The sequence below is a fragment of the Periophthalmus magnuspinnatus genome, chromosome 6 (assembly GCF_009829125.3).
Source record: "Periophthalmus magnuspinnatus isolate fPerMag1 chromosome 6, fPerMag1.2.pri, whole genome shotgun sequence".
Classification (NCBI taxonomy): domain Eukaryota; kingdom Metazoa; phylum Chordata; class Actinopteri; order Gobiiformes; family Gobiidae; genus Periophthalmus; species Periophthalmus magnuspinnatus.
Genome location: NC_047131.1, coordinates 23,742,589 through 23,758,179, shown reverse-complemented (window position 1 = coordinate 23,758,179; position 15,591 = coordinate 23,742,589). Strand labels below are relative to the sequence as shown.

Genomic DNA, 15,591 nt, shown 5'->3' with positions numbered 1-15,591 from the left:
ATAATATCTGTTCAAAAGAAGTCAAAAAAACTCTTTGAAACGAAAAGGCGTAAAACAGTTATGCTTGCAATCTACTGATATTAAGTGTATATCATTTACAACAACTCAAAACCGCACTCAGCACTTCAATAGACTGGGGGTTTTCATCTCATTTATTCTTGGAGTGTGTCATTTCTTTATTCACTTATGGCCTTTTGGTCAGGAAACAGCACAGTGACGTCACCAGTCTTCCTTCCATTCAAATACTGAGTAAAGCAAACCATTACTTATGCAAATTACTAATGGAAAACACTTAATGAAGCAATTTACTGTAATGTGTAACTGCAGTCAGTTACAAATTCCCATGACTACATAGATGCCAAGGTCATCTTTATTAAAACACATTATTGAAGTAAGCCATATTATTAAAAGATACATTAAGATTGTGATGCATTTTGTCATGGTCCTGAAATAGTGCAAGAATACATTACATTTTAGGGTTCATGCCTGAGTAGTTATTAAAAAGATGGACATTTTCATACAAGTAATACAAAAGTAAAAATCATTAGGTTTCACATCTCAGATACCAATGCTGGATGTGGAACAATATTGATATTTTGTACAGAATATTAGGTTAACTGGTTAGGCTCTACTGAGAGATGAGGAGACAGAATTACAAATTTGTTCACTTTATTGATTGGAAAAATAACTCGTGAACCTTTGTCTGGAATCTGCAAGATAAAAAACATGATTAGTGACAAAAACATCCCCATTACACAATACCTAGTCTGAAGTACTCACAGCATGTTGAGCTTCTCGTGCAGCATTTGTTACATCAGTAGGGGTTTCTTTGTTGTACATGGTGGAAGTGGTTGTGACTTTGCGCATCTGGTTGTTTCTCATATTCAACATTTCCCCCAAGTTGTACCATATAATTTGTTTGCCCAGGCTTCACTATAGACTGCTGTGAATCGGGCACATAGGAGCTGTAAGTCATAGGATTGAAAAACTGGCCACTGGTTTTGTCCGAGTGCCACCGTCTGAAAGGGTTTTCTGTTTCTGACTGCAGCACATCTTTTCCCTGCGACACTTCTTTGGGATTTGGTGCAGAGCCTTCCATATTTAGAAAAAACTTTGTATGATGTGGTTGGTGGTGCTGGCCATGGTGATGGTGGTGCTGGCCATGGTGATGGTGATGGCCATGGTGTTGGTGGTGCTGGCCATGGTGATGGTGATGGCCATGATGTTGGTGGTGCTGGCCATGGCCATGATGGTGGTGATGGCCATGATGGTGCTGGTCATGGCCATGATGACGGTGATGGCCATGATGGTGGTGATGGCCATGGTGGTGGTGGCCATGATGGTGTAAAAGAGCAGCAAATTTTTCAAACCCGGGGCACTTCTCTAAAGGAATCATGAGTTGACCATTAACATATTTAGCGGACTGTAAAATACTGTTCCTAACATCTGCATTGTCAGAACTGGTTAATGGGAACCACTGGGGAGAGTAGTGCACATTTTGGACAGTTTGGTGGACAGGATTCTGGGCACCACTTCCTGAATCAGTTGAATGTGAGTGCATTTTACCCATCCAATAGTTTGTAGGGTGCTGGTGTGCATCTGGCTTGAAAAACACTTGGTTTTGTTGCGTTTGAGTACTAGTTTTGTCATTTTGGTTGCTTTGTCCCTTGGCTAGAAGCCCAGAAAAAAAGGATACGACCTTGTTCTCCAATGGTTTCTGAGCTTTAGGAGCTACAGTAGTTGTAGGTATAGGGACAGACAAACTAAACTGAAAACCAGGTTCAGAAGAACCTTGGGAGTCTTTTGATTGAAAATAGTTTTGTCCCATTCTCCCGTCTTCAGGAGCTTGAAATTTGATCTGAAATGTCCTTGGTGTGGCCACAGGGATGCGTTTCTGAGGTGTCTCAGGGGGGACATGTCCTTCAGTGTTTCTGACAGCAGTTGGGTTCTGGAGCAACAAAGGCTTTCGGTTGGGAACATTCCACACGCCAGGAGGTTGCCAGGTAGGCACCACTGGTTGCCCCCAACTCTGTGTAGGCGGTTGAGGCCCCCAATGCAGGGGCGGCCATAACTCTGGAGTTTTACCATGGCCTAAAAGGAAACCAAGGAAAGGTTGAAGTGAAGACTTTCTCAATTTATTTGTTTTAAGAGTGAAACATCACAATTAGATTAACAAAAGAAATGTAAATGGTCATGTATATTATTTGATGAGAAGATGTTATATATAAAATTGTACTGGCAAAAAAGCTACTTTCGGCACTAGCTTTTGCTTTTATAATTACTTAAAAAGATATATTTTTAGATTACCTTTTATCAGTCACATTATTTGATGTAGGTACTGCAAACAAACATTCATACCTGTTGGAAGAGCTGCAGCAGAGGTAATCTCAGATATCAAATAGCCCAGCAAAAATCTGTGAACATAAACCAATGGAAAACTTATACAACTTGCAAATAAAATAAATAAATAATAATACTAAATGAAATTAAAAAAATAAAAATAAAGATAAAACTCAATATTAGCACCTTGTCAAATGGACCACAGCTGTCATATTTGGAGTTATAACCTCGAGTATGTGTACAATTAAACATCAGCTTCTGCAGCTCTCAATAGCAGAACTCTCAGAGGCAGATGCCCTCCAATGAGAAAATTCAATATTTCTGTATTTTCACACAGTACATTCCGCCAAACAAAGTGAGCCTAATAAACTACACTGGAGACGGTCTTTGGCACTGCTTCAGAAACAGGTGTCACCAATCAGGCATGCCCACAGCTGCCTCCACTCACACTGATCAGACCAGGCAGGAGCAGTAAACAACACCCAAGTCAGGTAAATGTGTAGATGATGCTGAAGAAAGAGATCAATGCTAAATTAAAGGTTGCCCTTAATTAGAGCTGAAATGGAATATAGAAAGTGTTACAATTACAGACAGTATTTGAGGTAAAGCTTACTCTAAAAAAAAAAAAAAAAACTTTCAGTGATTTATTTATATATTTGTTATATCTGTTCATGTAATTTTCTGTTGGATAGTCTTGAGCTTGACCATAAATATATATTTCAATAATATACATTACTAAAATTTTGTATCAATTTATACTGAAGCCATAAGACAACTGTACTGTACTCCCTTCAGATGGAGTGTTGTTGGTGTAATCTAGTCAAAAAAAATAATAATTATGTACTGTAGTAGTGTTACAGTAGAAAATACTAAGGAAAAGGATTGATACTCAACAATTTTGATACCACTATGATAGTAAAAATAATTTTATAAACAATATGATGCAATTTAAAATATAATAGTTGTTAATAATAATAATAATAATAATAATAATAATAATAATAATAATAATAACAATACATTTATTCTGATTAAAGTTAAATGACATTATTATGAAAGCAAAAATACTTTAAACCACAACTTAGACTCTCTTCCGCTCTTCAAATCCAGACTCAAAACTCACCTGTTCAGACTGTCCTACCTCTTGTAACCAATCACACATCTTTTATCAATCTTGTCATGTTTTATTGTATTTGTATGTTTTTTTTTATCTAATTTGATCTTGTTCAGTGTCCTTGGGTGTTTTGAAAGGCGCTAAAATGCATTATTATTATTATTATTAAATTTCCAGTCATGAATATAGTCTTCATATCAAAAGTTCTGAGTGGGGAGACGCAAATGCTTATTTGACCCCACCCCTTTTACAATGCCATTATAGCAATAATGCTTCTTCCGCTCTTACTAAAATAAATCACTTTATACTAGTTCAAGACTAGATCAAGACTGTGTCCAGGAAGACTCCAACTATTTATTGTTTCCTAGTATAGATACTTCGTATGTATGTATGTATGTATGTATGTATGTATGTATGTATGTATGTATGTATGTATGTATGTATGTATGTATGTATGTATGTATGTATGTATGTATGTATGTATGTATGTATGTATGTATGTATGTATGTATGTATGTATGTATGTATGTATGTATGTATGTATGTATGTATGTATGTATGTATGTATGTATGTATGTATGTATGTATGTATGTATGTATGTATGTATGTATGTATGTATGTATGTATGTATGTATGTATGTATGTATGTATGTATGTATGTATGTATGTATGTATGTATGTATGTATGTATGTATGTATGTATGTATGTATGTATGTATGTATGTATGTATGTATGTATGTATGTATGTATGTATGTATGTATGTATGTATGTATGTATGTATGTATGTATGTATGTATGTATGTATGTATGTATGTATGTATGTATGTATGTATGTATGTATGTATGTATGTATGTATGTATGTATGTATGTATGTATGTATGTATGTATGTATGTATGTATGTATGTATGTATGTATGTATGTATGTATGTATGTATGTATGTATGTATGTATGTATGTATGTATGTATGTATGTATGTATGTATGTATGTATGTATGTATGTATGTATGTATGTATGTATGTATGTATGTATGTATGTATGTATGTATGTATGTATGTATGTATGTATGTATGTATGTATGTATGTATGTATGTATGTATGTATGTATGTATGTATGTATGTATGTATGTATGTATGTATGTATGTATGTATGTATGTATGTATGTATGTATGTATGTATGTATGTATGTATGTATGTATGTATGTATGTATGTATGTATGTATGTATGTATGTATGTATGTATGTATGTATGTATGTATGTATGTATGTATGTATGTATGTATGTATGTATGTATGTATGTATGTATGTATGTATGTATGTATGTATGTATGTATGTATGTATGTATGTATGTATGTATGTATGTATGTATGTATGTATGTATGTATGTATGTATGTATGTATGTATGTATGTATGTATGTATGTATGTATGTATGTATGTATGTATGTATGTATGTATGTATGTATGTATGTATGTATGTATGTATGTATGTATGTATGTATGTATGTATGTATGTATGTATGTATGTATGTATGTATGTATGTATGTATGTATGTATGTATGTATGTATGTATGTATGTATGTATGTATGTATGTATGTATGTATGTATGTATGTATGTATGTATGTATGTATGTATGTATGTATGTATGTATGTATGTATGTATGTATGTATGTATGTATGTATGTATGTATGTATGTATGTATGTATGTATGTATGTATGTATGTATGTATGTATGTATGTATGTATGTATGTATGTATGTATGTATGTATGTATGTATGTATGTATGTATGTATGTATGTATGTATGTATGTATGTATGTATGTATGTATGTATGTATGTATGTATGTATGTATGTATGTATGTATGTATGTATGTATGTATGTATGTATGTATGTATGAATGTATGTATGTATGTATGTATGTATGTATGTATGTATGTATGTATGTATGTATGTATGTATGTATGTATGTATGTATGTATGTATGTATGTATGTATGTATGTATGTATGTATGTATGTATGTATGTATGTATGTATGTATGTATGTATGTATGTATGTATGTATGTATGTATGTATGTATGTATGTATGTATGTATGTATGTATGTATGTATGTATGTATGTATGTATGTATGTATGTATGTATGTATGTATGTATGTATGTATGTATGTATGTATGTATGTATGTATGTATGTATGTATGTATGTATGTATGTATGTATGTATGTATGTATGTATGTATGTATGTATGTATGTATGTATGTATGTATGTATTTATTTATTTATTTATTTATTTATTTATTTATTTATTTATTTATTTATTTATTTATTTATTTATTTATTTATTTATTTATTTATTTATTTATTTATTTATTTATTTATTTATTTATTTATTTATTTATTTATTTATTTATTTATTTATTTATTTATTTATTTATTTATTTATTTATTTATTTATTTATTTATTTATTTATTTATTTATTTATTTATTTATTTATTTATTTATTTATTTATTTATTTATTTATTTATTAATTAAGAAACAAACTTTAGCTTAGTGTTTTGATGTGACTGCTATTCCCTGCCTTCATCTGTATGTGTGCAGCCAGTGAGGAGGTGACCAGTCTGATTCAGTGGAGTGCAGCAGACTGAAGCTCAGCCCAGTCCAACACTGCACCCTGACACTACGGTGTAATGATGATGGATCTTCTTAAGGTGTTGTGTTTATGTTGCCTCTTTTATTTATTTGTCCTTTCAGGGAGGATTGTGGTGTGGTAGTAGAGTGGTGGTGGGTACCTTCTGGCTTTATTATTGAGATTTATTTGAAGCATTGCAGCAATCTTGGCCCAAGACTGAAAACTACTGTCCACAGACTGTAGGAGTGTCAATTCAGATGGAGGAGTTGTCCTTACAATGTGTTTGTCTGATTTCTTTTCTGATCTTCTTAACCTCATCTCATGCTGTTTTTGTTAATGCTATTATATTATCTGTACAATATGTTTCCCCCTTGGGTAAAAGCAATTACTAACATGTAAACTATTCTGATACTTTTCCCATCAAGATATTTTGACAGTACACTTGATGGCCACTAGGAGGCATGTGTTCCTCACTATTGGACACCAAACATTTGATTTAGAAACTGAATGTAATTATTGTAGGTAAAAGGGGTTTTGGTCTTTCTCAAGAGTTTAGATTTAGATGATCACAACCATAGCATTACACAACTAGTCCTCATTTATTGTAAGTTATCCAGCTAGTGAGTAGTATGCCTCAAACTTTGGTAACTCATGGCCAGGCATAAAACTAATTTGAATCTGAGATGTTCAACATGGTAATGAATTCCAAATAATGCCATAAATCAATTTAAATGTCTCGACTCCATCTTAAGGCAGATGCTTTACAGCTAGTCAAGGTTGAATTTATGTGACAGTACATATTATCAGAACTTTATTCACTCCATAAATCTAATGTACTAAAGCTGAGGCACTCTGTAGAATTAAAACATTTGATTTTCGCTCTAAATAAGTAGGGCAGTTGTATGATTAATCTTCTTTGAGACACCTATGCCACTATATAAATGGCTTGGACCTCCATCTTTTACAGTGATAGAGGATGTGAATTGGTGAACAGCAGGCAATGCAAATGCTATCATCCATCTACTTAGAAACGCCCCAAAGATGGAATTAAATGCTTTGCTACTGTCTTTACACACAATAATTTGGCTAATTCAACTTTTATGAAAGGTCCGTCCAAATGTGTAGACTCATTTAATACTTAATTTAAAACTAATAGGCCTACTCATTTAGTGACACATCCGACAGTTTATCATTTGAGTTTGAGAGATCGGGCCAGTGATGTATTCCACAGATCCTTCTACTTAAAGGGCTCATATTAGGTTATTTTCTGATCTATGTTCTAGTGTTGTTTCCTCATCAAAAACATTGCTGAAGTTGTGTTTTGTTTCTTTCACACATGTTTAACACACAAACCTGCATTTTTAGGCTGTGGTCTTCCCTCAAACTAAAAACAATCTGTTCCACCTTGTGATGTCATGTGGTAATAGAGGAAGTACTTCTCTGCGTTTTTAAACTCCATACACCTTCACTAGAATCATTTGGATAATTTTAATTGACAATCTCTACTCAAAAAAGGTAAAAGCTAGCTGTTGACTTGAAAACTACTACTACATGACATCACAAGGCGGAACAGAGCATTTTGAGCTTTGGAGATGTGGACAGACTAATAACTAAACGATTACTCAAACATGTGTCAGTGAAACAAAATACAACTCTAGGTATGTTTTTAATGAGGTAACAACACTATGACATGGCTTAACGCTCACAAAAATGCATTTTGTGTAATATAGGACCTTTAATTCACACTTGACATCACAGGTCTTGTTTATCATGGTAATTTTCAAGCCATAAAATAAGCTAAATCTATACAGTGTGATATAATTTGTTGGTGTTGCCTGTCTGACACCAACAAAGACTAAATTAACCCATTCATTTTGACAATTGAGCCGACCATCCCTTCACTCAAAAATAGAACTACTCAAAACTTGTACTGATGAGGTGAGAAAAACTTATTTTGTAGAGAAGATCATGCTGTGTGGTTGTCAACAGGATCCCAAAACGAAGAACTGAGGTGTTTGTCACATGTGTCAGTCTCCTGTGAGCTCTTCTAACGTTGCCTGTTGCAGCGGCTCTTCCTTTAGGATCATGTGAATTTAAATCTGTCAGAAGGTGTCACAAAGGCACAGGTGTAAAAGCAATTTGTTGAATAGGAATGTTTTTCTCAGAAAATTTTAAGCTGTCAAAACATTCAACACAACCCAATGAAGCTGCAGTAGTAGGTGAAGGTGCATTATGTACATTTTCTGATGGAGGGTCCTTTAAGATGCTGAAGATGTTATTGGTTTGCTTGAAATTTTTCACTGTATGGCCTTAAATCCATCTATCAGGCATCTATTGACTTACAAGTGTAGAAAATACATTATACTTACTGTGAACAAGATCGCCTCTCCTCACATAGCCCGGCGTCACCTGCTTGTCTCCATGGAGAAGTTTAATGCCAAACTGTGGAACATTACAGGTAAAGCAATAACATCTTCATGGGTATGATTGGCAGGCAGATTAACCAATCAGAGAAATGCACCATCCATTAGTATTTAAAGCAACATGGTGCATATAAGTAAACAGGAAAAAAAAAACAAAAAAAAAAAAAAAACATTGTGGATTTCTGCAGAATCAACAAGCGAATTAACGAGCAAAGCGCTATCTTTTATTTTGTATGCATATCAGATGAAAGAATTTATATATGTTGTCTGAATGTTAGAGGATATTTAAGAGGAGATGTCCTCTGCATTTAAGAAACAAATTAGTGGCTGAAACTGGACCATCATCATGAGATAGATAGTTGTTTGATATATGCTCTAATTTCAGAAAGAGTCTGGCTTTCCTGGCAAATGTATCTATAGCACTCATCATCATTCTAATAAAAACATAATTATGTCACAATATCTAGCAATTCCTGTTCTGTATCTTGAATTTTAAGACTAAGCTCCAAAGTTCAAGTTCTTTCCCAGCCTCTCCTCCAGTAGGACCCCAGCCAGTACAATGAACAACCCAAAACAGAGTGGATCTGAAGTGGGCGGCGGTCGCCTGTTATCTCCATCAGCCAAACTCTCTCATTCTGATTAAACCGTTTTTAATTAGTTTGTATTTGTAAGATTACATTGGGCACCCTCCGACCCCTGTGATGCGTTACCAGATTACCCGCTGTGTGAATACTTGTTGTTCCGCTCACATCACACAATATCTGCAGTCGTTTCTGGAGTGGTGAAGTTAATCAGTGCTCATTGTTCCCTGGTAATTATCTGGGACTGTAGAGTTTTTCCTTTTTCATTAGGAAAGTTGCATAAATACGGCAAATCATTTTATGCAACATGCCATCATCGTAGTCACAATAGAGACAAAACAACACGACTTTGGGAGAGCGCAATTAGTGAAATCGTTTGCAAGCCTGTGAAGGGAACAGGAGTCTTGCTCTAAATGTGTTGTTGTATTTTAGTTGTTCAAGTAATGTCACTCTTGGCATTTAACCCCATTTAAAGGTGCACAATGTAACTTTTCTGGATAAGCTACCTACTTATCTCCATAGAAATGTTATTGCTTGTCTATAATGTTCCATAATATGACATTAAACATGTCTTTTTGGCATTTATTTAATTACACTTTTTTTTGTTGTTCATCAATGCATTGAAAAACATGCATCTTATCTGTGAGTGGGGTTGTCTCTCCGCAGATTTGAACTAGAACTTGGCCTGGTATTGCCACCCACTCTGCTCCATCTACTGGTAATGCTACAAACTATAATTAAAAAGTCTTCTTAATCCTAACCCTTATTTTGTTGGTTAGTTAGGACTACAGATTTTACAAACATACATAGAAAGACTTACATCCTGAACAGATCTGAGCTCATAAAAAAACCTGTTGTTTTTATCATCTTATACAAGCAGCTATATTGTCTAGGATTATCTTCAGATCAGAGCTCCAAAGACACTGGCAGTGGTGGATAGTCAAACTGGACCAGGTGTCTCACCTGTTTTACCCTTTCAGTGCTAATCCCTCTTTTCATCACCAACAGGACCCAATGTAATGAACCACAACCTGCTGCTGCACAGGGTCGCATGATTTTAGACCCCACATAAGAGATGGTGAGGATCTGACAGAGAGGTGAGCCAAGAGAGAAAATTGAGTGATCACATGTTCAGCTCTAGCACTGACCAATTTGAAGCTGTCCAGCAGAGAAGAGGTAAAATATATCTAACTCAACCAACAATTTAGCATTGTACATAGATACATATTCTATTTATTTTGGTATAGACTAAAATCACAATAGCAGATGACAAAATCAAACAATGAAACAGGCATTAGTCAATAATCAGACTGACCAACATTCACATGAAAATGAATCAGCCACAACATTCATCACATCTGAAAAGTCTCAGGCAAAAGGGTAAATTTGAATTAAAAATGGCTTTCCATTAAACTAGAATAAATCTAATTCCTAAATGAAGAAAATATAACATGGCTTATGCAGATTGTCTCCCACCTTTTTTCTTTTACATAGATGTGGGCACTTATATCTTGTAGTTAAATGTTATTAAATACAGTATGGGAAATAAAGACCACAATCTCAATGTCAGGTATCTATAAGTAGCTTGGGTATATATGGTTTAGCTATTTCTGTTGTGTGAGGAATATCTCTTAGTTGCTGCTAACAATGGTTGTGAATAAAACATTATGAGCACTGCACTGAGCCCGCGACCATCACCATTACTTCTGATTGTGCGAAAAGAAGAGGAAGGACTCTACAAAGAAAACCATGTTTAGATGTTTCACTTGTGCATGGTAATCACACCCAAAGATGCAACAGATTATGTTACCACTATAATACAAAAGAAGTTCCATTATTTACAACAGATATCGACTTCTGAGCCATAACTGGTTTGATATTGAATTATAAGAATCAAATTTGCAGCTTGGAGATATGGTTTTTGTGCTCGACTAAACATTTAATCTTGTGTTTACTTTTAACAGCCTCTTACACAAAAGTATAAAGTTGGATTCATGAATATGTAGAACCATGCTATGTTAGTGTCACTGTGCTGAAATAAAAAAAAATGCAGAAAATGAGCCCATCCTGAGGGAGTGTGTTACACTGTATGAATGTGCCTTCAAATGTCACACACTTCTGAGGAACTTTGACACTCTGCTTTTATCAGAAAACATAATTGAAGCAGCAGTGTGTGTAACCTATATACGTATATCCATAAAGCTATGAACTGTGCACTACTTGTACATGTATCAATATCAGCAGCATGCAGTGACTTTTATGGGTAACATCTAGTCAATAACATTTTAATAACACCACTTTTTATATGAACTACATTGCATATTAGTATATTTATTTTTACTGGCATATTAAATGCATATATAGTAAGTCTAGAGAAGTCTTAGAGAAGTTTACTTATAATATAAGTAGAAACGTCCTCTCTCTCTCTCTCTCTCTCTCTCTCTCTCTCTCTCTCTCTCCCTCTCTCCCTCTCTCCCTCTCTCTCTCTGGTACCCTTCGGTTAATGAAAGAAAAACTCACAATGGTCACAGAAATAACTTGTCTGATTCTATGAAATTTAACCAATGCAAGTCAGATATTGCTTTTCAACCATGCTTCAACAGAATTATTAAAAAAATAAATAAACTCATGAAACAGGCCTGGACAAAAATGAAACTAAAGAAACTAGAGAAATACCAGGAGCTCAAAGAAAAGCTGGAGTAGGCCTGGAAGGTGAAGTCATCAGTGTTCATCGGAGCACTGGAGGAGTGGCTACAGCAGATCCCAGGAAGAACATCAGACATCTCAGTCCAGAAAAGTGCAGTACTATGAACAGTAAAGATACTGCGCAGAACCCTCAAGCTCACAGGCCTCTGGTAGAGGTCCCGAGTGTGGAAAAAGAGGGGATGAGAGACCACCCGCAGAGGGTGAGGATGATATGTGCATGTGTGTGTGTGTACATATACACACTGCCGGGCCAAAAAAAAGGTCACACACTCTAATATTTTGTTGGACCGCCTTTAGCTTTAATTATGGCACATATTTGCTGTATAATTGTTTCAATAAGCTTCTGTAATGTCACAAGATTTATTTGCATTCAGTGTTGCATTCATTTTCACCAAGCTCTTGCATTGATGATGATAGAATCTGCTTTCTCCAGCACATCTGAAAGATTCTCAATGGGGTTAAGGTCTGGACTCTGTGGTGGCCAGTCCATGTGTGAAAATGATGTCTCGTGCTCCCTGAACCACTCTTTCACAATTTGAGCCCAATGAATCCTGGCATTGTCATCTTGGAATATGCCCGTGCCATCCGGGACGAAAAAATCCATTGATGGAATAACCTGGTCATTCAGTATATTCAGGTAGTCAGCTGACCTCATTCTTTGAGCACAGATTGTTGCTGTACCTAGACCTGAACAACTGCACCAACTTGTACCTATTTGCTTAGGTAAATCTAGGTGGCGACTTTGTCTTTGGCCAGGCAGTGTGTATGTATGTATGTGTGTGTGTGTGTGTGTGTGTGTGTGTGTGTGTGTGTGTGTGTGTGTGTGTGTGTGGGGGGGGGGGTGTGTGTGTGTGTATGTGTGTGTGTGTATCCTGCCAGTGATCAGTAAGCTGTGATTGGTTTACAGTGATAAAAAACTGTAGGAAGGGACTAGATAGAAAACTATTACTTCCTGATAAATTGATCAGATATGGTTTTATTGTTATAAAGTTGTGAGACCAAGCTTGTCTGATTGGTTCCAATAGGCTTGTATGCTACGGAAATAATTTGCCCTCTAAAACGTAAAATACCACCAGGAAGGTGTTTGACTTTTACCTCTGAGGTAATGATTAGTCTCTGCAGGGGCTGTTACCACGGTTACTGGTGCTTGTAATGACCTGTCTTTTTGTAGTCACTCAAACTAGTTAAGTCCAAGGTATTTACTTGGCTGTGCCAGCTGGGAGTGATTGTGTGCTTTAGATCTGGGAGGAAATTTAAACGTCTTTTTGAATAGACAAGACCATAATTTAAGTTCTGAGATTTCTGATTATTGAGTTGTATTTATTGTGTAAAATCTGCGTAAATCTAGAAATTGATTATTTATACCAGTATAACTGTAATTTGAATGATAATCTGTGTTTTTATAAATGTATAAATATAATGCTTTTGAAAAACAGACGTAAGGCACTGAACTCTTTTCATTGATGTGATCAAACTGATGTGCAATACATCACATAAAATTACTGCATTGTTTACACGTCTCAGAGCTCACCCATCTTTCTTTATTTCCCCAGACGGGCTTTGACTTGCATTTCATAAAATATAAGTAAAGTGAATTTGTGGAGGGTTGTACACGGGGGAAGCTGCATAAACTTGAACAAAATCTATAGGTGACTCATTTTAGGAGGTGTGTCATGTGAGGATAACAAAGAGCCGGTGCTGGTGCTGCGCTGTGGCAAAGGCAATATCTCCTGCTTTCACTAAAAGCTTTATTCAGCAGGGGTATTATTTTTATAAAGCCTGGGAAGAGGCACAGAATAACACCCATATAAACAGAGTGTGGGAGATTTGCTTATTGTTAATGAATATTACATGGCCACCTTTCTGTTTCTTTGTCAAAACATCTTTGATGCAAATCCTGAACTTTAAAGTAAAGTATAGGGCTGTGGTGTCTTATAAGGGTCTACTGGTGTACTCCAAACTTTATCTTGAGTCAGAAGACTTGCATAAAGCACAATCTTTATCTAAAGAAAACAAAAAAGATGGATTTAAGTGTGGTTTGACTAAAAACAAAGGGATTAATAGTTATGATTAAATGTTTAATGATTCAAAGTGTTGACCTGACACTCATACGTACAGGTTAATACACTTTGAGCCAATCACTCAGACTCCATCAGAATGTTCAAACCACAGCATACACTCTAGTCTAGCATATACTTGGCCTCAGCAGCTAGTGTTAAACCTGCTGAAGCCTGCTTCCAATCTTAGCTCAGTGCTGACATGTTGTCAGTCTGTTAATGAGGCAATGAGGAAAGTGACAGTCGCATTGTCACTGTGGACTCAGTGTGAACAGAGAGAAGTGAAGTAGGGACAAGGGGATTCAGACCACACACTGCTCTAACACATGTACCTTAACACAAACATGTCATCCTCTCATAAATGTTTTTAAGGCATGGTTGGGTCTTAGTTTAAAATGCCTGAAACATTTTTTTCTGCAAAATAATGTAGCACTTTTTTTAATTAACTAATGCGCTCCTTGCATACACTATTAACCTGTGACATTTTTTACTAGATTGCATATAGACGTCTGTGTCTTTCCCAAGGATTGGTGTTGCAGGGATTGAACTACAAATCCTCTGGTATGTTAGACAATGATTCCATGAACAAGTTAGAATAGATGGCATTTTTGTTGTACGCAGTACCTGTCCAGATTTATAAGGCGCTGTATTCAACTGACATCCCTCCAACAAACAGAGGACTGAAATCGTAAACTAGAATGGGGCTGTAGCTTGTTTATGTTTTCTTGTGTAGCATTTTGGGTATATTGGTGTATCTAAAACATAACTCACTCCTGTCTCTCAATATCCAAAGTTTACAACATCAGTGTTTCCGGGCTGAGCAGTCTGCCCTGTGAAGTTGGCCATCTGAAGTCCACTGACAGTACAAAGCAGTGGATTAGTTATGTCCAGTGCAGCCAGCCTTTGATGTTGGCCTTCAAGATCTCATAGTGTTATGTTGAGTATCTGGGCCATAAAAAAAGCTTTAGAATCATCGACTATAGAAGTGGACTGTGGGAGTGTGACGTCACCCATAGCTTTCGGCTGCAGTCAGATGAATCCATCTGTTCTAGTGGCTTATTTGAAACCAAGTTCCATATTTGAAAACCAGACAGCACTACCTAAGAGTCAATCAAGAGCGTGGTTGTTGAAGGTACACGCCACTTCCCTTTTAGAAGGGAGCGGGCGCTTGGCAACAAGCCGCAAAAAACTGTTTATCAAACCTGTTGCTCACACTTGTGGGAGCCGACCTCAGGAAAGAAGGCACCCGACTGGTTTGTTATTAATGTTCATATCTTGATTTATGGACAAAATAGCAATATAAAAACACCAGGATCATGCAGTGTAAAATGAACATTTTAAGGTTAGAATGAGAAGCCTGACAGCAGCAGTTACAGAGAGAGAGAGGTGCAGATTTTTCATTAATCATCCAAGGGAGCCAACCTCTCGGATAAAACCAATCCGTGCCCATGCTCACTTCCCCAGTGGGATGCTGCGGCTAGCTATGTCCATTTATACAGTCTGTGTGTGTGGAATGCTTCATCCATCACATTTCCAAAGGCTATTGTTTCATTTGCCTCCACTTACACTGTAAGATTGTTATAACCAGAGACTATGACAGTGCCAATAGTATAAGGTAAATAGTGCCAGGGCTGAATCCATTGTGTGCCTCCTGTCCGTCAGAAAGGGGCCCTGATGATGCCTCTGCACTCTAATGCGACCTGCTCTCAGCGGGTTCCATGGAGTT

The 15,591-nt window shown here is 35.9% G+C and overlaps 1 protein-coding gene across 1 annotated transcript; it reads right to left on the bottom strand.

The window, feature by feature from the left end:
* Positions 1-130: 130 nt before the first annotated feature.
* LOC129456313 (LIM domain-containing protein A-like) lies at positions 131-2,794 on the bottom strand. The gene is made up of 4 exons (XM_055222475.1): positions 2,527-2,794; positions 2,359-2,414; positions 781-2,091; positions 131-710 (listed from the first exon to the last, which is right to left on the bottom strand). Exons 1-3 carry the CDS (start codon positions 2,550-2,552, stop codon positions 815-817), a joined length of 1,359 nt encoding a protein of 452 aa, XP_055078450.1. The 5' UTR covers positions 2,553-2,794; the 3' UTR covers positions 131-710; positions 781-814.
* Between the last annotated feature and the right edge of the window lie 12,797 nt (positions 2,795-15,591).